At 41.3% G+C, this 25784-nt stretch overlaps 1 protein-coding gene across 7 annotated transcripts in view; it reads right to left on the reverse strand.

Annotated features, from left to right (window-relative positions):
- Positions 1 to 25784, reverse strand: part of LOC126210368 (zinc finger protein 596-like) — a 206381-nt gene that overhangs the window by 179925 nt on the left and 672 nt on the right. For all 7 annotated transcript variants that reach the window (XM_049939586.1, XM_049939591.1, XM_049939587.1 and 4 more), the window contains exon 2: positions 8590 to 8658. In XM_049939586.1, coding sequence (XP_049795543.1) covers positions 8590 to 8658 — 69 coding nt within the window. The remainder of the gene's footprint in view (positions 1 to 8589; positions 8659 to 25784) is intronic.

The following is a 25784-nucleotide window of genomic DNA, read 5'->3' on the forward strand; positions in this document are numbered from 1 at the left end:
TCTTTTGTCCATCACAGCATCAGCCAACAATGAGAGGGACCTGTGGATACAGGGATAGCAGTGCCAGCAGCTTGAAGAATAGTAGCAGAGTTGTCCTGAATGACCGTATCAATGCTAACCGAGAGACAACTGTCTAAGTGCACTGCAGAAGTATATAAAGGACAGCTGGCTCTGCAGAATGCCCAATGCGGGAGGGGGGGGGGGGGGTAGCAGGGGAACAATATCACTAGAAGTGGTCACTGTCACAAGGATCATCATAGGATGACCATGGTAGGGAAGCCACGAGAGTGTGGGAGGAGATTGTGAGACTGACAGCAGGAAGGTGCCACGAACGGCATTGAAGTGGGTAGACACAAATCAATGTCTGTAATAAGCTGGTCAATTGGAAGACTCCTGCCCATGAAAGAGGCACTCCCCCATATGGTGTAGTGTGCACTTAAGTTCCCAAGGAGGAGATACAGGGTGGGAGATGATGAATAAAGGTAGACAGTTCAACATAAGGAAACAGCCTACGTGGAAGGAGGTAGACATTGCAAACAGTGATTGCTGCGGCTGTTTGCTCTCTAACCACTATTGCTTCCAGGTTGGTACACAGGGGAATCCAGTCAGTAATGACATTGGGGCAAACCAAAGTGCAGACCTCTCCAGATGCTATCCCGAGACCAGCACAGATCTGACGGAATGCCTGATAACCACAAAACATTGGAGATCCATCATCACAGATGCGTGTTTCTTGAAGAGCAAGATGGAACAGAGAGTAACAGGGAGAGTAAGAGGAAACAAGGTGTTGAATTTCTGGTAGGTGACAATAATATCTACTGAAATTCCACAGGATAAGCGTGTGGTGAGAATCCAAGTTAGGCATAAACAAATGAAGGGGCATCACATCACCTGGACAGTCATCACAAGGATTGGGTAACATCCATAAATAAGATGTCAGACTCATATTGCGAAGGAGGAGATGGCACCTCCAGGGCACCAAGAGGGGGGCGGGGGGGGGGGGGGTGGCCTTGTCCTGGGATTTGCGTTTCTTCTTCTTCCTATTCTTCTTCTCTTTCAGAGGTTGAGGAGGGCAGGGCACAGAGGGTGAGCCAGCTTCCGCAAGATCGAGAACCGAAAACGAGCAGGTGACCTCGCAGTGCACACACGGTAGGTCTCGTGGCCGAGTTGTGTCAGTAGGCTTCTGGTCTGAGAGATGCGGGTGGAAGGATCCTGAGGTGGAGCCCGATCACCAGCAAGTGCTGAAGAAGAGGAGGCATTTCTTCAGCCAGGAGAGTGGCACCCGCAGGACAGGGCATGGGAATGATAGGGGTAGAATAGGGGAGAGGAGGATGGGGCTGGAGTAAGGAAAATGTAGGAGGGAGAAGGGATGTAACAGAGGCAAAATTAGAAGAAAGTGACACTGGGTGGAGTCAGTCGTATTTCTGGTGAGCATCAGCATAAGATAGGTGGTTCTGGGACTTGTAATCTTGGACCTTCTTTCCTCTCTTGTAAGCTGAGCAATCTCGTGAGTGAGGAGAGTGGCTGACATGATAATTGAAACAGGCACAGGTGGAAGAACACGGGGCTTTCCTCATGAAGTGGGTGTCCACAGTCACCACACAGAGACTATGCTGCACAGCAGGAAGACACATATACAAGAAGACACATATCCAAAACATAAGCATCAAAACCAGCTTACGTGTGGTGGGACATATAGCTTCACATCACATCTGTAGCACATAACCTCGACGACTTTTCCGGGAGGGTACCTCCCTCGAAAGCCAGAATATAGGCACCAGTATTGGTGCAGTTGTCTTTACGACCCTTCTGCACACTTCAAACAAAATGAAAACTGTGTCACTCCAGATTAGCGCGGAGTTCCTCGTCAGTTTGCGGGATAAGGTCCCTATGATAAGTCACTGCCAGGAATGTATTCAGAGACGAGCCAGTGGTAACAGACAATGGGGCATTGCCAACATGATCCCAAGCAGAAAGAGCTGCAGATTGGGTGGCAGAAGAAGCTTTCATTAACAGGGAGCCCGACCACATCTGACAGATACTCCATTTCATCAAACTTGTCCTTGATATTCTCCACAAAAAACGACGGTTTTCTGGCAGTGATTGTGTCCCCGTCCAGCCTAGTACAGACCAGGTAGCGAGCCTGGCCCTCCTGCTGGAGTGTAGCTAGGGAAGGGGAGGCTGCCAGGTCATACAAAGCAGCGTTCAATTATCCTTTACCATACAAAGGGATGGCCATCTGAGAACGGCCAGATGTTTGCGGCTCAATATGCTTCGTGCGCCAAGCAACTGTCCTAAAACCACCCACTCTGATCAAGGGCTCTCCCCACGGGTGCCACCCAGCCATGGTAAGGGCTATCTGGAAATTCCTATGTTCCAGGATGACAAGCAGCCCCTCCTTGGCATACATGGGGAGGCAGCAGCTCAGGTATCAGTTGTGTGATCCCTGTGTTGTCAAGAGACTCAGCCAGTTGGGTATATAATAGTCCCATCACTTGGACTGGTGACTTAGCAGTGAGGAGGGGGGTCTACGTTGGGGTAGGAAGAAGGGAAGAAAGCGGGGGAGAGGAATTGGTGCCACAGACACTAGGGAGAGAGTTCTTCCCAAAATGGCTCTTACTAAAGATAGAAAATTTAGAAGTGGAGAGCAAACCCCAAAGGGGACCAAAATGTCAGAAGGATGAAAGAGAATGGGCAAGAGGAACAAAATCTCAAGGAATACATGGTATCAGGTGGACAGCCAGGTCAACTTAAATCACAACACCAAGAGAGGCGGAGGAGGTGGCAGTGGGGAAGGAGTGAGGATGGGGAGAGAGGTGCACGGTGAAGAAACTGCAGCCCGGGAAGAAGAATGGACTGCAATAGCTCAAGGGACCCATGTGTGCCACGCACAAACTCTCAAAAGAACCACGAGTCCACTGGGGGGCAAAGGTAGGAGAGCGGGGGGGTGGGGTGGGGGGGGGGGGGAAGTAAAGTTAAGTATCAAACTAATTACGTCCGCATTCTGCATTCTAATTCCTTGTCATGTTCTAGACCTCACGTCAGTATAGTCCTTCCCTCCTCACACCAGCCTGCGTGAGCTAAAACGCATGCATTTTGGCCTCCTCTAGTAGCACAGTGTTGGCTCTTCTGCCAACACAACAAAAATAGCATTGTACGACAGAGATCAAATGAATGAGGCAGTACAGTTGTAAGACACCGACTGCACAAGGATGGATTCTGCTCTATCTGGTCATACTGATTTAGATTGTCTGTGGCTTTTCTAAATCATTTCAAACAACAGGCCTTGGCCAACAACCTGCCCTATTCTCAAACAACATACTTACATATTCTATGTCTGTCTATATTCAAGCTCTGTTTTCATTGCATTATGATGACAAATACTATAGCATTGCGAGATGATTTCAGGATGACTAAATAAGTGAAGGTAAAATAATCATCTGTGCTCTAACTGAATGCCAAACTGCAGCTGTCTGAGCATGCTCGCCAAAGATACTTTTACTTTGTGACCACTACATTGTTGTTAGGCAACAAACAAAGTGTTGCACAAATGCAAAAGAAAACACTTTCTAATTCTACAGCTACATGTGCCAACTACATTAGATGTTACTGCTATATGGAGATGAACAAAACTAAATGTTTTCAAAAAACAGTGATAGTTCAGTTGTATCATTCGAATACTACAGTATGACTCTGATATTAACAGGTTGAACACCAAAATGATTCTACTTCATTTTCACTTGTGCTTTACTCATTCACTCCATTTTCATGTAACATTATAGTGGAAAGTAGAAAAAAATCAATAAATTTGGTGCATTTGCCAAATTTTGAAATGTGTAATTTGCAAAGCCAAGTGTTCCAAACAAAGTAGATGCCTCTTGAATAAAGATGAAATTGGTAGCTCAGATGCGCAAGTACTAATGATGAAATTTAAAAATCGAGAGTACCAATGGGTGTGAGTGAAGTGTCAATGGTAGGGCTAGGCACCATGTACGGAGGGAGGCAAGGATTAACGGAAGAGTTTGAGGTGCTCTCTTCCACTGAAATTGAACACAAGCTAGAGAGATTTACTTCCCCTGGTGGGAACCTGCTGTGTCAGAAGTAAAGAGGAAGGAAATGCAAAATGGCATGGGACTATAAATCTTCCAGAGTTCAAACATATGGCAAATAATGACATCCTTTAGAGAAATAGCAGCAATGAGGCCTCATTCAACATGCTAAACAGACTATTCTGGCAGTGATCGAGGGGATGGGATGCAAACAACTGCAGACAATGGCAGACATCATAACAAATTATACCTGTTGTCTGGGCTCCAAAGTCACACTTTGATCTTGTGTTGCAGTCAGAGAAGGTTGATAAGACCAGCCCTGCACATACAATTTTAATGAGCATCATAATCTGCACATCTCACAATTTGCAGCAATGGCCCCAGGACTGATTGTTGCCCTTGGTTCTGAGCTGAAAGGTAGGCTTCAAAAGAAGCTTTGAAGATTCTGTTACTCTGACTCATGTACACCATTTTAAGATCGCTGTCACCGACGTGTTCTTTGTAGTGCTTCTTTACAATGTCAACCGTAATTGGAAATGCTGCCGCGTGTGAAATCAGATCTGTGATTCATTTTCTAACTGCAAAGAAAGTTAAACCAAAGGAAATTCACCAGCATATCTGCAAGGTTTACGGACAAAATGCTATGAGTGATTCAATGGTTAGAAGATGGGTCAGACTGTTCAACGAAGGACATGATCAAGTGCACACTGAAGAAAGACGTGGACGCCCTTCTGTGGTTACAGATGAACTGGAGGCAAGTTGGGATATCCTCCGGACAGCCCGGACCTCACTCCTAGTGACTTTCGTCTCTTCTTACACCTAAAATCTGTCCTCGGTGGTCAACACTTCAACAATGATGACGAGCTGAAAGTACTCGTTACCACACAGTTGAATACACAGGCGGCAGCCTTCTACGAACAAGGCATATAAAACCTGTGCCACACTATGCCTAAAAAATTTCTGAAGCTATATAGAAAAGTAGTTTAACAGTTGTAGATTTTTGTACAATAAATACTTTTTCTGTATCTGTACACATTTGTTTTATATAACCAAACGGAACTTACTTTGTGGACATGCCTCATATATGGAGTCTGCTAGCCACGTAGCTGACTGTGGGGTGAACACAAGTGTTTTTCAGATTAGACAACTCTCTAAGTATAGATAACAATATCAGTATGAGACCCAGAAGAATCGGTGTAAGGCCAAAGGACATGTCACCTACAGACAAGAGTATTAAAATCCTAGTGATTAATTGTTGAGCCAACAAAGTTCCACAGTTTGAAGTGCTTCCGAAAAATATTGCAGGTCACATAATATTAGGTGCAGAAAGCTGGTTAAAACTCAAAACTGATAGCAATGAGATGTTTGGGGAAAATTTAAGTGCATATCGTAAGGATAGGCTAGAGAGAAATGAAGGTGGTGTATTTGTCTCAGAAGGCAAGAAATTCAAATCCACCATGATAGACACTGAAGCTACAGGTGAGATCATTTGGGCAAGACTGAATATCAACCGTCAGATTCACCCTGAGATGTAATTGAAAACTTCTGATAATACTCCAGTTCACAGTACATATGTCCCCTAACCATGCTGTTATTGCCAGAGAAGACTATTTACTCAGCAATAAATTGGAGTAATTACAGTTTTGTGAGAGGCAGATGCAATAATTTGTCCTGTGAAACATTATTAAATGCCTTCTCTGCAAACTATCTGGACCTAGAGCAGATAGTACAGAAGACCACTTATGAGAATAGATTGGATCTAATAGCAACAAACAGACCTGGCCCCTTTGATGATGGCCACATAGAAACTTGCATCACTAACCACCAAGCAGTTGTACCAAGTAACACAAGTACCAGAAAGAATTTGTGTTCAGCAAGCTAGTTAAAGCGTCCCTGATGACCTCTCAGGGAATCAGAAATATTAGATGTTGACTGGAAAATGCAGAACAACTGTGGCTCACGTTTGAAATAATAGTTGATCATGGACTGGGTAGATGATATGCACTGAGTAGAACAGTGCATAATCCAATGGACCCACCATACCATACAGCTGCTGTAAAGCAACTTCTACAGAAACAGACTTCTGCATAATAGGTGTAATACAAAATGTAAGGCTATAGATAGAGAGATGTGGAATTAAATGAGTTTAGCTGTCAATATATCAATGTGTGAAGCTTCAATGAGTATTGGGACAGACTAGTATTGAAAGACCTCAGAAAAAAAAAATCCCGATCATACGTAAAGGTTGTCGGTTGTAAAAAAGTGTCCACACACATATACAAACATGAACTAAAATTGAGGTTAAAACAAACGCAGAAATATTGGACTCCATTTTCAAATGTTTCTTTACAAAGAAAAATCTGGGATTATTGTCCCAATGTAATTCTCACATCAGTGCAGAGATCAATGGTACTGAGAAACAGTTGAAATTGTTACAATTTAACCCTTTCACATCCCCTGTGAATTGTGTGCATTAAGTTTTACTGTGGTTTAGCTGCAACAGAAGTATTTTTTCTCGGTGGAAACCTGAGGTACACATTTGTGAATGTTCAACCTTTTCGTCAAGTGCAAGTGCTGCTAACTGTTGGGCATCACTACAAAAATCTCAGCTAGTCAATGTAAGAGTGCACCGTAGCATGTAACCACAAGAATACACAGATGTGGTTGGTTCGCTGTATTCCACTGTATAATTGAATATTGTTATTGTTATTTTTCATGGTAATTATTGAATGATCATTTCACTATTTTCTACAATAGAAAATATTTTGTAGGTAGTTATTTTAGTCCATAAAATGAAGTCAGTGTACAAAGCATGTTTCAAAAATGGATACATATTTTTGAAGAAATCTTGCATCTAAAATCATTAAAAAATCACCTAAGAGCATTAGCACAGAAAAAAAATTTTCCTTCCTCCAAAAAAAATTCAGGTCTGAAAGGATTAACAACACTCTGGGGTCCTATCATATTCCATACTGAATTTGCAGCTGAGATATACCATAGATACCTTAAATCAACAGTGGTGAGTGTTTGGAAAAAAGTACAGATCACAACACATCTACAAGGAGGATAGTAGAAATGATCAGAAAACCACAGTCCAGTATCATTGTCATTCATTTGGTGTAGAACCTTAGAATATATGCCAAGCTCAAACTTAATGAGATATCTTGAACAGAATGACCACCTCATTTCCAACACGGTAATGTTGAAAACTTAGATCACGTGAAACTCAACACGTTTCTCACACATGACAGCCTGACAGTCATGCATCGAAGTAGTCCATATCTGGTAGTAATGTCAAACTTTCTGCAGATGATGTAGTTACCTATAACAAATCAGTGTCTGAAATAAGCTGCACAAATATTCCATCAGATCTTGATACAATTTCAAAGTACTGTAAAGGTTCACAACTTGCTGAAATGTTCAGAAATATAAAATTGTGCTCGTCACAAAATGGAAACATGTAGTATCCCACAACTACAACATAAATGAATCCAGTCGCGGATAGATATGAGGGTGCGCGGGGCGCGCGTTCCCCCCTTGCGGGCCCCCGCATTGCCACCTGCGCCACCCCCACCAGTCAGCCCGCAAGCTATTCATTCGTTTCTTTTGTCAGTCGACTCAACTGAACTGAGATATCGAGTAGTTTTACTTTCCTACGTAGGACACACATCCACGTCATCATTATTTCATACGTTTCTGCCTAGTACATAGATTCTGTTATGCAAGTGCTGTTTGTTTGTCCTAGATCTTACTATCCTACTTTGCACACACTGTAAAAAATATTTGCTTGTCTACCTGCATCTATTGCTACAGTAGAAAGTAGTTTTTCAACATTGCGGCATCCAAATACATGGCTGAGGTTGACAATGAACACTTACTCTGACACTGATTGTCCTATTGACTATGTAATTAACCAATTTGCCAGGAAGACTAGGTGCATAGAATTCATCATTTAAGGAAGAGAACCACAATTTTAAATTTTTTATATCAAAAGATGGCATTGTCTTCTATATGTGTACAATCAGTTTAAATGAAACTTTCTTAAACTTTGCATGCGACTATTATTTTTTTATTATGGTAAAAGTAAAGGTAGCTCAAAATATCTTCTGTGCCCCCTCCTTGAGGTTTCTCTGTATCCACCACTGAATGAGTCACAGTTGGAATGGGTCATTGCTTACAAATACCTGGGTATCACAATGTAGGGATATGAAATGGAATGATCACATAGGTCCAGTCTTAAGTAAAATAGGTGCCAGACTGTGATCCAACGTTACAATACTAGACGAATGCAGTAAGTCTACAAAAGGATATTGCACAAAAACATTTGTGTGACACATCCTAGAACATTGTTCACGTGTGTGGGACCCATACCAAATAGGACTATCAGAGGATATTGACAGTTACAAGTAGAGCAAATGGTCACAGATCTGTTTAACCAGTGAGAGAGTGTCATGGAAATGCTGAAAGAAATAAACTGGCATATGCCTGAAAATAGGTGCAAATTATCCAATGAAAGCCTACATATAATTCTAGTACTTACCGGAGATTCTTGCTTAACGCATACATACTCGATCTCTTGCTTCACAGATAGAAGTGGATCAGTCTCCACCTGAATGAAAGGAAATGTGTTATTACAATTGCAATGCAGAATAAACAAATCACAAATAAAGAGCAGTCCACATAATACAAATAATTACTTCACGGCAACTGAATCTCTGTGTCAGATTACGACTCAGACCTACGATTCCTGCTGTCACAAGGACCAAGATACACACAGGCATAGGGAGAGACACAAAATGAATCAAATGTACCTGAACTTAAGTAAACTGTTTGATGGGGATGAAATCAGTGCATCACATTGCAGGTTTGGCAATATCTCTCTACCACTTTCATTGGTATTAGCTCATGTCTACATCACTGCAACCTGCCACACTTCTTGAATGAATGATTTATTTCTCTGTAACTAGGAACTGTGATTAACAAAAAGCATATAACAAAAAAATGATTCTAAGGCACATCAAAGTGAACATCAAGAACAACAATATTGCTGCACAGCAAACAAAGGACAAAATGTGGAATTTGTGCAATAAATTCTCACTGGCATACAACGATGGGCCCAGATGTTAAAGCAGTTACAGAAAAATAAATCATTCATTCAACAACTGTGGCAGGTTGCAGTTTTTTCTTCAGCAATATTTACAGAAACAGTCCAGGTGTTCTCAAACCATCACTGCTAAAATAATGTCATTTCACATCATTGCACCTTCATGGAGTTCATCCTCATTCTTCCATTCATTTCTGTGTATTCAATTCATTACAGCTAAGGAACATACATACAACTCCTGCAATATGAGAAATGTGCAGTAGTTGATTTAGTCAGTGTCATCTTGGCAAGCTGCCGGTTGATGACCTGGACTTAAATCACATGCAGTCTGCAGGAAAACTCAGATTACAGAGATACAGCACAGCTGTACAAAAACTTAGGACTGGGGTACTCACACAGGGGTACCACTGGAATTTTTGCCTCCTGTTCCACCACACTGTATTGAGACACTGTGATTGGAGGAATACTAGTGCCTGATCTGAACTCAGTCCCAGTGTTCTCTCTCTTGCAGTCCTCTGAACACAACAACAAGCATCAACTTGTGACACGCTTTTCTGAAACTGCGTGTAAGTTCTCTTTCATCCCCTACTGAGTTGGCACTCTGAGGAGAAACATTGTGTTGGAGAGGAATTAATCAAGAATTTGATACTGCTTTCCCAACTCCCAACCATCATCTTTCAACCTACCTTACACCAGAGCGGTATGTCACTGTATCTGCATATCAGCTAGCTTCACCAAATATCAACTGAACTGTCACATTTGATCCTAAGATAGATCTCAGGTTACACAATTGACCAGTCTGTCACCAGAACACATATTCTGAAAACTAATACAGTTGTCAGTGTTCTGTTGCATTATGTAATGGGATGAAGCCGACTCCCAGTACTGGTAGGATCAGCTGATCCATTCCACATTCTGTCTTTTGATACCTGGAAGAATTTTTCATCTTTGGGCAGTGTTCTATTAGTGCGCAAATAATAAGGTAGGTGATGAGTTGGTGCACAGTGGCACGCCGTAGTGAACCTCGTGCCACTCTAGCCAGTACCGTACACTGAGGTGACAAAAGTCATGGGATACCTACTGTCATGTTGGGCCTCCTTTTGCCCAGCGTAGTGCAACAAGATACGGCAGGGACTCAACTAGTCACTGGAAGAGCCCTGCACAAATATTGAGTCACGCTGCCTCCATAGGTGTCCATAATACTGAAAGTGTTGCTAGCGCAGGAACTTTAAGTCCACAAATGGCTGAAAATGGTCTCCGAGTAGCCGAACATAATGATTTTCAGTCAATGATCAGTTCAGTTGGACCAGAGGACTCAATCCTTCCGCGTAAATACAGCCCGCACCTTTATGGAGCCACCACCAGCTCGCACAGTGCCTTGTTGACGAACTGGGCCCACGACTTTGTGACGTCTGTGCCACACTCAGTCCCTACCGTCAGCTCGAACTAACTGAAATCGGGACTCATCTGACCATCTCACTGTTTTCCAGTTGTCTAGGGTCCAACTGATGTGGTCACGAGCCCAAGAGAGGTCCTGCAGATGATGTCGTGCAGTAAGCAGTGCCACTTGCATCAGTCATCTGCTGCCTTAGCCAATTATTGCTAAATTTCACAACACTGGCCTAATGGATACATTCGTCACGTGTCCCACATCGATAACTATGATTATTTCAAGCAGTGTTACTTGTCTGTTAGCACTGTGAGCACTACACAAATGCCACTGCTCTAGATCATTAATTGAAGGCCGTTTGCCAGTACATTGTGATAAGAGGTAATGCCTGAAATTTGGTATTCGTGGCACTCTTGTTGTGACGGATCTCAGAATATTGAAATCCCTAAGAATTTCCAAAATGGAATGTCCTACGCCTCTAGCTGCAACTACCATTCTGCGTTCGATGTCTGTTAATTTCAGTCGTGCAGCCACGATAGCTCTGCCAATGCACTGCCCTTTTATACCTCGTGTACACGATACTACAACCATCTGTATATGTGCACATCGCTATTCCGTGACTTTCGTCACCTCAATGTAATTCTACGACGTCCACCTCTAGTGTATGCTTCAAGGGACACACAAAACATTTAGTGCAGATTTTTGTGTTAGTTTAGTAAGGTGAAGGTGCTTCATTATGGGTGGCATTAAGCAAACAAGACAAGACCAGCTTTCTGAGCATATATATTTTCCTAGGGGGAGTCAGAAGCAGGAACATGGCACAGTTGCCACAGCAGGCAACATCTAGAGTGTGAGGTGTGGCACAGACCACACTGGTGATGCTGCAAAGTATTATCCCTCTTTCTCTACATAGAGTGTACAGGATGACAATTACTGATCCATATGAAAAAATAAAAATAAAATAGTTGTAAACTACAGTTTGCACACACTTTATTCAACATGTAAATGTCACTACAGATATTCAGATTTTGGTTATGACACGTTTGATACGCCTGCCATCATTGGCGACGATGTGGCGCAGACGAATAGCGACATTTTGCACGGTCCACTGACGTGTCGGAACATCGATGCTGTCGATGACCTCCTGAATGGCTGTTTTCAGTTCAGTAATGGTTTTGGGGTAGTTGCTGTACACCTTGTCTTTAATATAGCCCCACAAAAATGAGTCACATGTGTTCAGGTCTGGAGAATATGGCAGCCAATCGAGGCCCGTGCCAGTGGGCTCTGGGTGCCCAACGCCGGAATGCGGTCCCCAAAGTGCTCCTCCAGAACATCGAACACACTCCTGCTTCGATGGAGTGGAGCTCCGTCTTGGCTGAACCACATCTTGTCAAAATCAGGATTACTTTGGATAATGGGGATGAAATCATTTTCCAAAACCTTCACATACCGTTTGGTAGTCATCGTGCCATCAATGACTATCGCACAGGTTATTCCGTGACTGGACATTGCACATCACACAATCACTCGTTGAGGGTGAAAGACTTCTCTATCATGAAATACGAATTCTCAGTCCCCCGAATGCACCAATTTTGTTTATTGATGAACCCATCCAAATGAAAGTGGCTGGCAACAACAAGGCACATAGTAATTCCCGTCATGCAGGCAACAGTCCAGTTTGAACGTTCTAATACAAACCGTTCAGAAGTTATGGCAATTTTATTTCATGTAGTTCAATAACTGTCACCCTGTATTACACAACTGCATTCTCCATCTCTCCCTACAAAGACAGCATCGTTCAGCTGCCTTTTTACTTGCACACCACTCTAGTACCGAAACATATGCCATCACTATGACTGAAAATTTACAGCACCACTACAGGTAGCACTTCACACCCGTTTTGTAAGAGTCACACGAGACCACATACAACAGTATTTTACGTCATAATTACACTATTTTTAAACCCCACTTACACTTATCGTAGATAACAACAATTATCTGGAAAAGTTGAAAATATTCAAACCAGTAATGCCAATCTTTTATTATCCATGATCAACTTCAAATAAGTCAACATTATCTTCCTGAAACCACACACACTACAGATGCAAGAGGGGTGGTTTAATTGGAGCTAAATTAGGAGATAACAATCACACAATTAAAGTTTCTGGAAAAAAGACGACTTGCACAAATTATCTGTTTATAATTTTTTTTTAAAAAATGTTTTATCAGAAATTAATCATACGATTAATGATTACAAGATACAATGCAAATACAGAAACTGAAAATAACAAGAAATGGTGCCCATTTCTACTCTACATCGATACTCTGAAAGTGACTGTACGGTGCATGGCAGAGGGCACCGTGTGCTGCTACTAGTCATTCCCTCCCCTCTTCCACTCACAAATAGAGCGAAGGAGGAACAACAGTCTGTACACCTCCATATGAACCCTAATTTCTCCTATTTTCTCGGTCCTTACATACAATGTGTGTCAGCAGTAGGATCATTTGGCAGTCAGATTCAAATGCCAGTTCTCTAAATTGTCTCCATAGTGTTCCTCGAAGACAACATCGCCTTCCCTCCAGCAATTCCCATTTGAGCTCCTGAAGCATCTCTGTATCACTTAGGAGTTGTTTGAATCTACCGGTAACAAACCTAGCAGCCCGGCTCTGAACTGCTTCAATGTCCTCCTTCAATCTAACCTCGTACGGATCCCAAACACTGGAGCAGTACTCAAGAACAGGTTGCACCAGCATCCTATATGTGGTCTCCTTCACAGAAGAACCACTTTCATAACATTCTCCCAATAAACCATTTGCCTTCCCTACCACAGTTCTCACATGCTCATTCCATTTCATATCACTTTGCAACTTTACGCCCAGATATTTAAATGACTTGACTGTGTCATGCATGAGACTACAAACATTACACGTTTGTTCTCCCTACTCATCCTCATTAATCAACATTTTCCACATTTGGAGACAGCTGCCCTACAGTCACTCATCTTCAACACCTTATTATATACCACAGCATCACCAGCAAACAACCACAAATTGCCACTCACCCTGTCCATCAAATCATTTATGTATATAGAGATAAACAGCAGTCCCATCACACTTCCCTTGGGTCCTCCTAATGATACCCTCGTCTCTGACGAACACTTGCCATCGAGGACAATGTACTGGGTTCTATTACTTAAGAGGTCTTCAAGCCACTCACATATCTGAACTCACTATGTATGCTCATACCTTCGTTGACAGCCTGCAATGGAGCACTAAGGTAAATGCTTTCTGAAAATCTAGAAATATGGACTCTACCTGTTGGTCTTCATCCGTAGTCCTCAGTATATTACGTGAGAAAAGGACAAGCCGAGTTTTGCAGGAGCAATGCTTTCTAAAATCACACTGATCATAGACATAATGTTCTCAATCTCAAGAATGTTTATAATGTTCAAACTGAAAATTATTATTATTAAGACATATGATAGGATACACAAGAGATTTTTCTGGCCAGGTTTATTTAGGAGTGTCCATCACTATGTGTCGCACTGTCGAGAGTGCCAGAGGAGAAAGGCAGTTCCTCAGAAACCACCTGGCCGACTCATACCAATTCCACCAGCCGAAATGCCTTTCCAGCGTGTTGGGATTGACCTCCTCAGACGATTTCCAATGTCTGCTAGTGGAAATAGATGGATTATTGTTTGCACTGATTATCTGACTGTGCTACTCAGCTTCTTCTGAGACATTGCTCCCTCCTTCAGAGACAGCGTCATATAGTGGTTATGATACTGGAGTGTTGCATGGAGGGTTGTGAGTTCAAAATTCACCTGAACTGTAAAATTTTAATTTCTATATTCGGTTCGAGTACATTCTAGAAGTATCCACAAATGGCAAGAATCATTGTACTGAAATGTTCTGTAGCTGTGTATATATCGTACGTGTTCTGGCCAGAGGTAGTTCGCTCTGCTCTCTTGTATGTGCAAGTGCCGAATAAACCTTCGTTAAGTGAAGTTAGTATTCGTCATTCATCTACTTACACCTTCCTCTACGTGACAATATTTCTGTCAAGTGCAATGAACACTCCACCTCCTATGGCCTCTAATCCGTCTTTCCGATATACATTCCATGACTCGCTAAGTATCTCGAAGCTTCCCACTTCGGGTTTCAGTCAGATCTCAGTCCCAAGAATAATTTTAGTGCAAGAACTTTCCTGCAGGGCAGTAAATTCAGGAACTTTATTACAAATCATTCTGCAGTTTAATGATAAAACTTTGAAAGTTGAAGTGTCTTTACTCTGAACGCTGTCTGCCTTCCCTTGCTGTGTGTCAACTGGTGAATGTTGATCAGAGCACCTCAAGCTACTGCCTAGCCTAAAAAACCATCATGTGCACTCTACAAGTACTCTGCTACCTGAATAGCTGCTTCCTTTGTGTAGTGCACTTCTGACCACTCAGGAGGAGCCGTACAAATCCCCACCCAATAATGCAGATGTAGAAATTTGCAGTGTAGACCATCACGGAGTCGACGAAGCCTTTGACTGAGACCCTGCACTTGGCTCCAAGCTAAAGGACCCCAATCATCTCTGGGAACAATGCCACAAATTTCGAGCTCTGATTGCACCCCACGTGCGAGGCCAACATTCTTCACCACCTCCGCCAGCCATCTGTACGAACTGAGGATGGCCTCAGACCCCACGCACCAGCACGAGCCACAACTTGCAGACAACACACTGCAGGGTGCACACTGGATAGCCACAGGCAACACCGCCTCCACATCTCAGACGAGGCCCTCTCGCAGACATACTGAGCGCACATTGGCTTTCTTTCCAGCTCCGAATGTTGTCTGCCTAAGGGGCTCCATATCGCACCTAACACTGAGCTTTAGATAATTAGTAAACCCCTCCCCGTAAGTGCCTACTATGACTCTGCTGAAGGAGCAGCCATTTGTCCACTCACAGGGTGAATGGGCGAAGCCAGGCAGCCAGTCTACACATTGGCCCTCCACCTCAAGTGACGCAAACGCATTGCCACCCACCACTCGATCTGTGTGAGGTCGGATCCACTGTGTCGGGTACACCGTGAGGTGCCTCGGAAGCAGGGCCCGTGGGCACAACAAGCAACACCTGAGGTGTCCCGTACGACACGACAGATTCTCCGTCACCACCACACCCCGAGGCAACAGCCTGAAGGTGACTAACCTTAGCAAAGAGCGCGTTCAGCTGTTTGTGAACTGTAGCCAGTTCCTCCTGCATCTGCACACAGCACGCACACATCCTAACCGTACTAGAAAGACTAACTGAGGTAGTAAACTATAAAAGCAGACAGAATCCCATATATGTAATTTGCTACCTTCCTTACGTGTCACCAACAGGCCCAGATGCATTAATGAACTATGCAGCTGGCTCTTCAGTGAGCAACTATTGTGTTACAGACTGAATGAATTCGTCCTTACAAAAACCCAAGATTGAACAGAAACAAATGTACAAAATTTAATAAATATACTTCGAGGAAAACGAAGAAAAAGATAAACACTTAACCTGTCACTCTGCAGATGTGAATCTGCTGAGAACTTCTACCCGACTGACAGTTTGGCATAACAAACTGCTAAAGCACATTGTCTCAAGAAATATCGCAACAGTTTATTTTGGCAAAAGTTTACTTTTACAATCTCAGTAGTATTAATCTATTCGTATCTAGTTTCAATCGTATATAATGATCATCTTTACATCTGGGCATTCACAATTTGTGAGTGATCATTGGTCAGCCAAGTCACAAATTACACAATAAAGGTTTCCTAGATGGCATCAGCATCAAACCCTCAATAACATTTTATGCTCTTATTACTCATAATATGTTTATACAAACAGAAACAGGTTTAAGGCTAGTGTTTGAGAATTTCTTTATACTCACTCCTGACCGATTACATTTGGCTAAAAGAATTTGACTCAGCACTTTTGTGAACACTGTGATCTGGATACAATCGTTATAAACAACTGAAATGATTCATTAGGCATTTATATCACACAACAGACTGTAAAAATAAACTAGCCCTGTAACAAACTGTATTAGGCATTGAAACCTGAGATTAAACGGGAGATCTTGAAGGATCATACCTTCACAAATCAACTTTTCAATTTCTTTCGATTTGGGGTTCAATGTGTCACAGTTTGTATTTCTTACTAATGATTTTTCCAAAGTTACCTCTTGTTACAGAAAGTTGTCAAGAAATCCCACTAGTCCTCTTTGCAGCAGACACATCCGAGGTGATTTGTGAACAGCAGCAGTCATTGCTCTACGATGGCCCGAGCAAGCTTTGGAGGTGGCAATGATCCTCTACCACCTGGGGTATAGAGTTGGAACAGCAGCAGTCACTACTCGAGGATTTGATTTTTTGTGTTTCAAGTTCAAAGTCTGAACTTTCAGTAAAAGCTCCAGTTGAGAACTATCAGAACCGAAGGTGCAACTTTAATTGGAAGCTCTGTTATGCCACTAATACAACATTCAGTGCTGGTACCTAATTTGCCCATATTTAAGCTTAATGAGCAACAATTTTTCTTCCAATATCTAACAGGGTCAGGAATTATAATGTGAAACTCAAAAAGGCTTTATGTGAAGGTATTTTGTTTTTTATGCACAAAATGTAACAACTCCCTGGCCGCACCTGTGTACTTCTTGTGACTACCGTGACAGGGTCCATTTCTGAGGAAAGGAGGCTGTCTTCAGCCTGGAGTTGAAGGGCCGGCTTTCCCTAAACCTCCCAAATTGACAGTGGTGTGAGCACAGAAGGCTGACTCAGCATCTAGTCCACAATGGCCTTTGCAGAAAAGCTTGTAAGTATCCTGACAGGAAGTGGCAGCTTACAGAAGCACAGTAAGTGGGAGCAGGAAATGGCCAATGAAAATGCCGATATTCTGCTCCTTATTCTGACTGGCTGACATGCCTAATGTTAAATAATTTTGGGGAGTAGTTTGGAGCTTGCAAAGAAAGCCAAGGAATTAGCTGGACGCCCTCTCGGGGTATAGAAGTCTCTCGCTCTCTGGGATGGGGCTGGTATTTCTGTGGTGTATTTGGAGGAGTCATAGGTGGGTAATACTTTGAGATGAACCAAGTTATTTCTTGTAGTACGGAAAATTGAAAGATTCTGAAAGTGTATGCCTCTGCACGGTCATGGATTTTGGGTTGAACCATTCCACTTTTCTAAGTGTGTGTTGTAGTTTAGCAAATTTGCAGGCACTCAATAGGAAGAGGCCTCATATTAAGTTTTGGAATGAAGTAGCTTGTCGGACATTTAGTGTATAAGACAGATTTAGTGAGGTTTCCATTAAAGCCAATAAATTATGCTCATTTCTCTGGAAACTGAAGTCTGTTGTTTTTGTGCGACTATTTCCCTTTTGATTTTTGACCGTATTATCACCAGAAGCTGCTAGGAGCCTGTTGGAGATTGGGGTAATGGATTGCCTTCAGTGAACATATTCCAGTGCAGAGGTCAGATCTTTGAATATTTCTGAGAGTAGTTGCATTGCTGCAGGAGTTCGATTCGGTGATTTGATTCATACTAACAGGTTGTGTAGGGCTAGGACTTGAACACGTGTAAACAGGAACTGCTTTTGAGAAAATCGAGTTTGAAAATTTTAGGCACGCTTATAGCATGTACAGTTGCTAGTACTAAAGTGGTCTGCAGCCTGGCAAGTAAGTTCTTAGTTTTACGAGTGTAAGATACCTGGACTGAAGAGGGAAAGATCTGAACTACATCTGTGTATGATATTTATCTACATTTAAGGAAGTTTGTCACTATATGTCAGTTCCATGTTACATTTTTGAAAGTTCTCTCAGACAGTTATTTCAATTCATTTGGCAGTAAATTATAAATTACTGCTATCTCAATACATAATCTACTTGCTATCAAAGTCAGTCTTCTACTGACCATATGAAAGAGTCTTTCTTTACTCACATTACTGTTTATAAAACTTAAACAACATAAACAGTGATAGCATTAAAACTAATAAACATATTCGTGTTCCTGGCTTTAATTCTTCAACAATTTTCATATGTCTCTTAGTATATTTGTGTGTCAGTTATCACCTCACAATACAATTCCACAAGACAGAAAGGGGTAGATTAAGAGAAACTACACAGTTCTTAATGCAACAGTAGTAACATTTATTACTATCATTTTACCGTTATCATTAAACTGTGTTCGTACATTGATATGACTGATATTTACAGCCCAATAAGGAAAAGTGCCTAATATACTGACAAGTGGTAGCACTCATCGAGTCCAGAAACAATTTTCCATAAATGTGGATGCTGAAAAGCATACTTTCTGATATCTGAACAGATGTGCACAAAAAGAGCTGAAAGGCATTTGTGGATATGAACACAGTCATTGCTTGGTGCTCCACCCATTGAACCAATTGAGTCACATTTTTTGTCTGTTGGTATCATTGAAATACTGATACTGTTTCAGAACTAAGTAGTCAATCAGCCTGTTGTGGGGTCCAAGTCCTGTTGTACAGTAGTCTCAGTTGTGTCAGTGTGTGATACCGTACAGTAAATTATTCATGACTCTGGGTATGTATCATGTTGTCTTCTTATTTAAACAGATTATGTCACTTCAGTGTTCACTGTTATTGTGCTGTTTGTATGTACAAACATGAATGATTACATCCATTTTGTTTCTATTTTTCACCACTTGTATGGAATAGAAGCCTAATTTTACTCAAGTGATAAAGGTGGATATGACTTTCTGCTATGGTTCAGTGAATGGAACACTGCCATTGCTCTATGGTCACAGGTTCCCTGGCACCCCAAACGATAGACAGGAATTCAATTTGGACCCCCAAAACTGAGGATCTTGTGCTATACTTAGGGGACGAATATCCTAATACCAGAATAAAACAATTTGTGGACAGTATGAAGCATATTTTTGTCTGAGCAGCAATTCATGAACAATTTCTGTATCCATACCATTTTCAGTGCATGCAGACACTAAGGCCACAATACGACTGTGGCGGGCTGCAGTTTTGCCAATAGCTCTCTCAAAAGTGTGGTGCAGACCCACTATTTACATACAACAAGGTTACTTACAGACTCCTCTAACCTCTTCCATTTTCTTCATATTTATAGTATTTGAAGTTCAGTGCCCAGCACCAATTTCATAAACAGTACGAAGCCATTTCCACAAAGTGTGTTATTTTAAATTGTGGGCAACTGCAGCCAAATCTCCACATTTTGAATGACATGATCTGCACTGGCTGTACAATACTTTTAGTAAAAGTCGTGACCAGTTTCGTGTCAATCGAAGATGCATCTTCAGGTGAGAGAGATTCTTTTTTAACAATTCATAGCAGAAAGCTAACTGCCTTAGAGCCACTCCCCATTATTCACATCAAATCAAACTCACAGTGCTAAAAGTGATAGTCGATAGTTGAAATGGAGGGGATACCAGAACGGTGCCACGGGTGGGAAAGGGGGAACCCAGAGCAGTGCTTGGTAGGTGATGGTAGATGCTTGGTAGATGATGATCTCCTGTTTAAAAAAACCTTAAGGCAGTTCCTATTGCAAGGATCATTTTATACATTAGAAGAGTTCCTGAACTACAGTGCTTAACATCTCTTGTATTGTAAATTGCAAATGTAAGCCCAAATTTGTATTTGTAATACCGAATATTTTTATTGTAAACATATATTTTGCAATATTTATTTCTCTGTAACACTTATTATTTTGTAATCTTTATCTCTCCCTAAAATGTATTTTTGTAGTGGGACCTAAGTTACTGTTTTTTGTTTTGTAATCTCTATCTATTTCTAAAATGTATTTTTTTTGTAGTGGGACCTAAGTTACTGTTTACTGTTTTTGTTTTGTTTTATGTATTACCATAAATTCTGGCCAAAAGCTTGTAAAATTGACACGTTCCATATCCTGTGATACTGTCACAACATGGATCACCGGAACAAGAGATAAATAAATAAATAAATAAATAAATAAAATAAATAGTCACTACTGCCTTGCCTGCTGTTGCTGCTGCTCAGTCATGATTCTGCTATATCCTTCATTTTAACTATGAGCTACCACTTTTGGCACAATACAAGTTTATAACCTGATGTGGATGATGGGAAGTGGCTCCAAGGCAGTTAGCTTTTCATTGTGACTTGTCAAAAAAAAGGATATCACCTGAGGATGTGTCTTCAATTGATGCAAAATTGGTCATGATTTTTAATTTTGAAAAATATTGCCATTGCAGATTGGATGACTGTTAACTACAGAACATTTCTTTTTTTTAGTAGCCAGCTTCTGCTATTCAGTCTGTGGTCTCTATTACCTCTAACTCACTGACAAATAAACTAAAATTATCTGAACCTGAATTAAGTTCCTTTTAGTACATTTAACTATACACTGAAATTAAGTAATGATAATGAATAAATTGAATGCCCATGACTTAAGCGTGTGAACAAAAAGCATCAGAAATAAACAAGACCAGATAGCAATGGTATTTCATCACCAATGACAACTACATCAATCTAATTAAATGCTGAATCTAAAGTGTCTGAAATCTATCTGCAATACTCTAAATTTTAACAGGAAGTGGTGAACATTTAGAAGTAAAATATTTTTTGTAAATATATGTAAATTTTTGAAAAAACCTCAGTGTGTGTACCATGTAATCTAGAAGCAATTATTGTGATTGTCAGTTTGAGTAGACCATTGCTTTTCACAATTTGTTGTTAGTACACTCTACACAAGTATCCACCTGTTGCTGCCTCTGCCAGTTAGTGGATAATTTGACTTGTCCCACATCCCTGAAGGCTCTCTTCATGAGGGGATTGACAGAACACAATGAATGACTGAATGGGAATGAATGAATGATCACTGTTTCTCTGGAAGTGTAGGGACCTTCCCATCATGAACTGTTCTACTAGATACATACCCATCCAGTGTTTAGTGAACTATTCCTCTAAATTTGATTCACAGTTCCTTTAAGCACTCCTACTCAGATGTAAATGTTTCATGTTCTTCCATCGGATATAATACTACTGCATCCCTCTCCAGCTTACTAAATATGTAAACCTTTCTGTGTGTTTCAGTTCCACTTTGCACTTCTGTCATGATTGTCACTACCACTGCCTCCTGCTGATTGATACCGCTGTCAATGTGAACATCCTCAAAGTAGTTACATCTAATAGTTGCCAATAGTTCTATATGACACTCCACTGCCATTCTGAACTATCTGTTGTAGTTGGTTATCATAGAGAGCATTTCATAGCATTTATGGGGAGTCTTTACTGGCCCACCCTTACAAAACTGAATTATCTCAATCAATTGTTAGATGATTAGTCTCCTATAATGATGGCAGTATGATTGGGTAATGTATATGCCAGCTGGCTGAGGTTTTCTCTAAAATTTTGTTTTGCATCTGGCAGTGAGTCAGACATCCGGTAGAAAGAAACAGTTACAAGTTCATCCTCACCCTTTATACTGTGTCTTGCCCAAACAGCCTTGCATGGGCCTTCTTCAATTTCTATCATAGATCACAGTGTACTTAGTTTTTTGTCTGCTGCAACATATGCTTCATTTTTGTTTCACATAAGCCTATCCTTTCGGTATTACTTACCCCATCTCATTGCTGCCAATTGTGGGTTTCGGCCACTTTTCCTCTTTCTGGCATTATGCAAGTTCCACTTTCTTTCTTTCTTTCTTAACTGCTTGAAACTACATGACTTTTGAATGCTTTGACATTAGGATTTTAATCATTTCATATGTGGGGACCATAGGTTTGGGTCTTCAGCTCTCATTATCTGGACTAGTAGCTGAGTCGCCTAACCGAAAGAATTCTTTTGTGCATCTACCCGTTGGTTGGTTGGTTTGGGGAAGGAGACCAGACAGCGAGGTCATCGGTCTCATCGGATTAGGGAAGGATGGGGAAGGAAGTCGGCCGTGCCCTTTGAGAGGAACCATCCCGGCATTTGCCTGGAGCGATTTAGGGAAATCACGGAAAACCTAAATCAGGATGGCCAGACGCGGGATTGAACCGTCGTCCTCCCGAATGCGAGTCCAGTGTCTAACCATCTACCCGTGTAGCAGCCTCTGTTGTGTAGAGCAGAGCTTTCCTGTTTAGGTGGACCCTACTGTTCTTAACCCTATGGCTGAAAGGCCCCTACACATGATCAAACAATTCATCAAATTTTACTATGTTTGCCAAATATTTGACTGTGTACAGTGCTGCTTGAAATGTTTGTCAAACACAGCACGTATCACAGAAATCTCGACTGATGGAAAATTTGAGAAGATGGCAGGCACTGTGTTGATGTTTCACCGCAAACATTCGATGAAAAAGTTTTATTACAATTGATAGCACCATTTCCACAAATACAGAACCTACAATGAAGGATAAAAACAAAATAGCAATGGCAATTACCAAAATGGTAGAGGTGTAGCACAGTCCCCAGCAGTATATTATGCAGGAAGATGTTAAGAAGAAAATCAATATTCTGCACACAAAATGCAGCAGGGAGTGTAATAAAATTAATACACACAAGTTCTCCTTTTCTTCCATAGATGATGTAGCCTACATGTTACCACATTGTGGTATTTTAATGAACTGTCACAAGAGAAATAAGAAGAGAAAATAATTTTTTGCATAATCGTATCTTTTTTTACAGTTTGAGGGCAAAGAAACTCTAAACAAGTTATTAACAGTTTCTGCAGAAAGGTTCAGAGTCTTCTCATTTTAAACCATTCCCTGGACCAGCATCTTTTAACAGAGTGCCAGAGTCAATGTTAGAAATGCCATTCCCACTAGTCTCAAAATGCAGCATATACAAACAGTGTTTGAGGTTAAACTAACACACTTTGTCGGTATGTCTACAGGCTTATTGTCAAATGTGGGTTCAGATAAGTGTGAATTTGACAAACATGTAGGATTATTTACAGGGCCTACAGCCCATAAAGTCATTGCCTAAATTATAACAGACCCTTCATAGCCTCTGGTTTAAAACCTCTACTCAACTAGGGATCAGAGGGGTATGAAGACAATGATGCAGGTTCACCTTCAGTGAAACTCCATGAGCAACCCTGATCTTCTCCACCTTCTCTGCCATTTACTCCAAGACTGAAATCACATCCCAGAAGGCAGATGTCATTTGCTGCAACATACACAACTTTCTGCAGCTGGCTGCACCTGTTCCCTCAATGCCTTTAGCACAGCCTCCTCAACATGTTTAATGAGACCCACACCCTCTTTCAAAACACCTGATACTGCTTACCTAAGGTGTAGCATTATTTGAAGTACATTCAAACTATCAAGGATAACAGACTGCACCCCATTTGAACATGTTTTTCCATGACAGCGACCTCCCTAACAGGTGAAATCTGTCGAAGTAACTCAGTTTCAAATCACCGGTACAGGTGTAGTACCATGATTGTGACCCCATACCTGCCTCCCGTGTACAAAGGCCTACACCTGCCACAGACTCGGCAGCAAGTCGAATCATTGTGTAGTGACAGGTAAGTGCTGTATTTCTTGGAGAGGAGACAGTATCTATGGGATACTTTAAGTACCTCTGGTATCTCTTTGATAGTTATCCCCACATACTCATTTGCAGTAGCTTTCTGGACAATTCCAACTGCTTACAAACAGCAACAAACTCATCCTATGCACAAGAGTTGCAATAACAAAAGGCATTTAATGATGCTCACTCTTTAACATATATACTATTTTGTGGATGAAGATTATAGTGACAGATTGAGCTATAGTAAAGCTTAGTGTCAGGCTGTGCTGTAGTATAGCCTGAGGTTTTCATTAGGTTCAGAATTGAACTGATTTTAAGTTGGCAATGCCAACAAATGTGATAGTGTAAGAACACAACTAACATTCTCTGCTAAGTGAAGTTTACATATTCTTTATGAGGTGATTTTTCTTTATAAGATCAGTTAGCAACATAAACAAGTATGTCCTGTTAAGTAAAATAAATGGAAACCCACCTTGGTGATGGTGGAGCATCACCTCAACATACATGCATGAATATAAAATTTTCGGCCCAGTCTCTGGCTACTGTGGTCATCTGTACGAGAGTTGCATTTGCGTGTGTGCGTGTGAGAGAGAGAGAGAGAGAGAGAGAGAGAGAGAGAGAGAGAGAGAGAGAGAGAGATTGTCTCTTTGTTGTGCCTATCTGCGACTCTGCAATATAGTAAGTAGCAATTATCCTTTTCTCAATATTGCTGAATACAAAATTAACAAGAATTTGTGGTTTGGCCAACAGGATTTTCCTTAAATATTTGACCTTTAAAGAATCACGTCAATACAAGGTACCTTGCTATAGTTAGCTTATAAAGGTCCACTTTTATAAGATACTTGTAGGAGATCCCTAAAAGCAGTTTACCAATAGCACTGCTGTTCAATGCTAGCGTTTTATGTATATAATCATGTTAAATTATGAAATGCAACACGTTTCACACAAAACTTCCCACGAAAAGCATAAGCTAGGGGAATTATTGCCTGGTTAAGTGCATTCTATGCTCAAACAGGGGCTCACGTAAAACATGGTGTGGTATTGTGGGGTAATTCATCAGATGCTCTTAGCGTTTTTAGAATCCAGAAGAGACACAGGAAGATCATTAATGACGGAAAAACTAGACACTCTTGTTGACAGAACTTAAGATGCTAACACTGCTTTGCTCATGTATTTACAGGACTGCAAGAATCTTAGAAAAATCACAAGGCACCATCCGAACACAGGCTAAAGAAACACAATGAAAGCCACAAACAGAGTAAATTCAAATCTGCATTTGGTTCATGTTAATACACAACTATGGCAAAAAGGAGCATTCCACATGGACCTTTAGCTGTTCAATATGATCAATGCAAGTATGGTACAAAGTCTGTTGAAGGCAACACATAAATATGAAAAGTCATTAAGTCTTACTTGCTGTGTCCCAGTTTATAACTGAATACCTAGAACAGTATCTTATGACTAAGTGCAAGTAGCGTTCTGTTTGGCAGGGTCATGTAGTGTAAATATCTGGGAATAACGTACCAAAGTGATATGAAAATGTGCGAGCTCGTGGTGACTCAGATAGGGAAAGTGAATGGGTGACTTAGTTCTATTGGGAGAATTTTAGGAAAGTGAGGTCCATGTGTGAAGGATAGCACATATGGGGCACTAGTAAGATTCATTCTTGAGTACTGCTTTAGTTTTCGGAATCCGCACCATGTAGAATTAAAGGAAGGCATCGAAGCAACTCAAGGC

This window comes from Schistocerca nitens, chromosome 10, assembly GCF_023898315.1.
Source record: "Schistocerca nitens isolate TAMUIC-IGC-003100 chromosome 10, iqSchNite1.1, whole genome shotgun sequence".
In the NCBI taxonomy this organism is placed as follows: Eukaryota; Metazoa; Arthropoda; class Insecta; order Orthoptera; family Acrididae; genus Schistocerca; species Schistocerca nitens.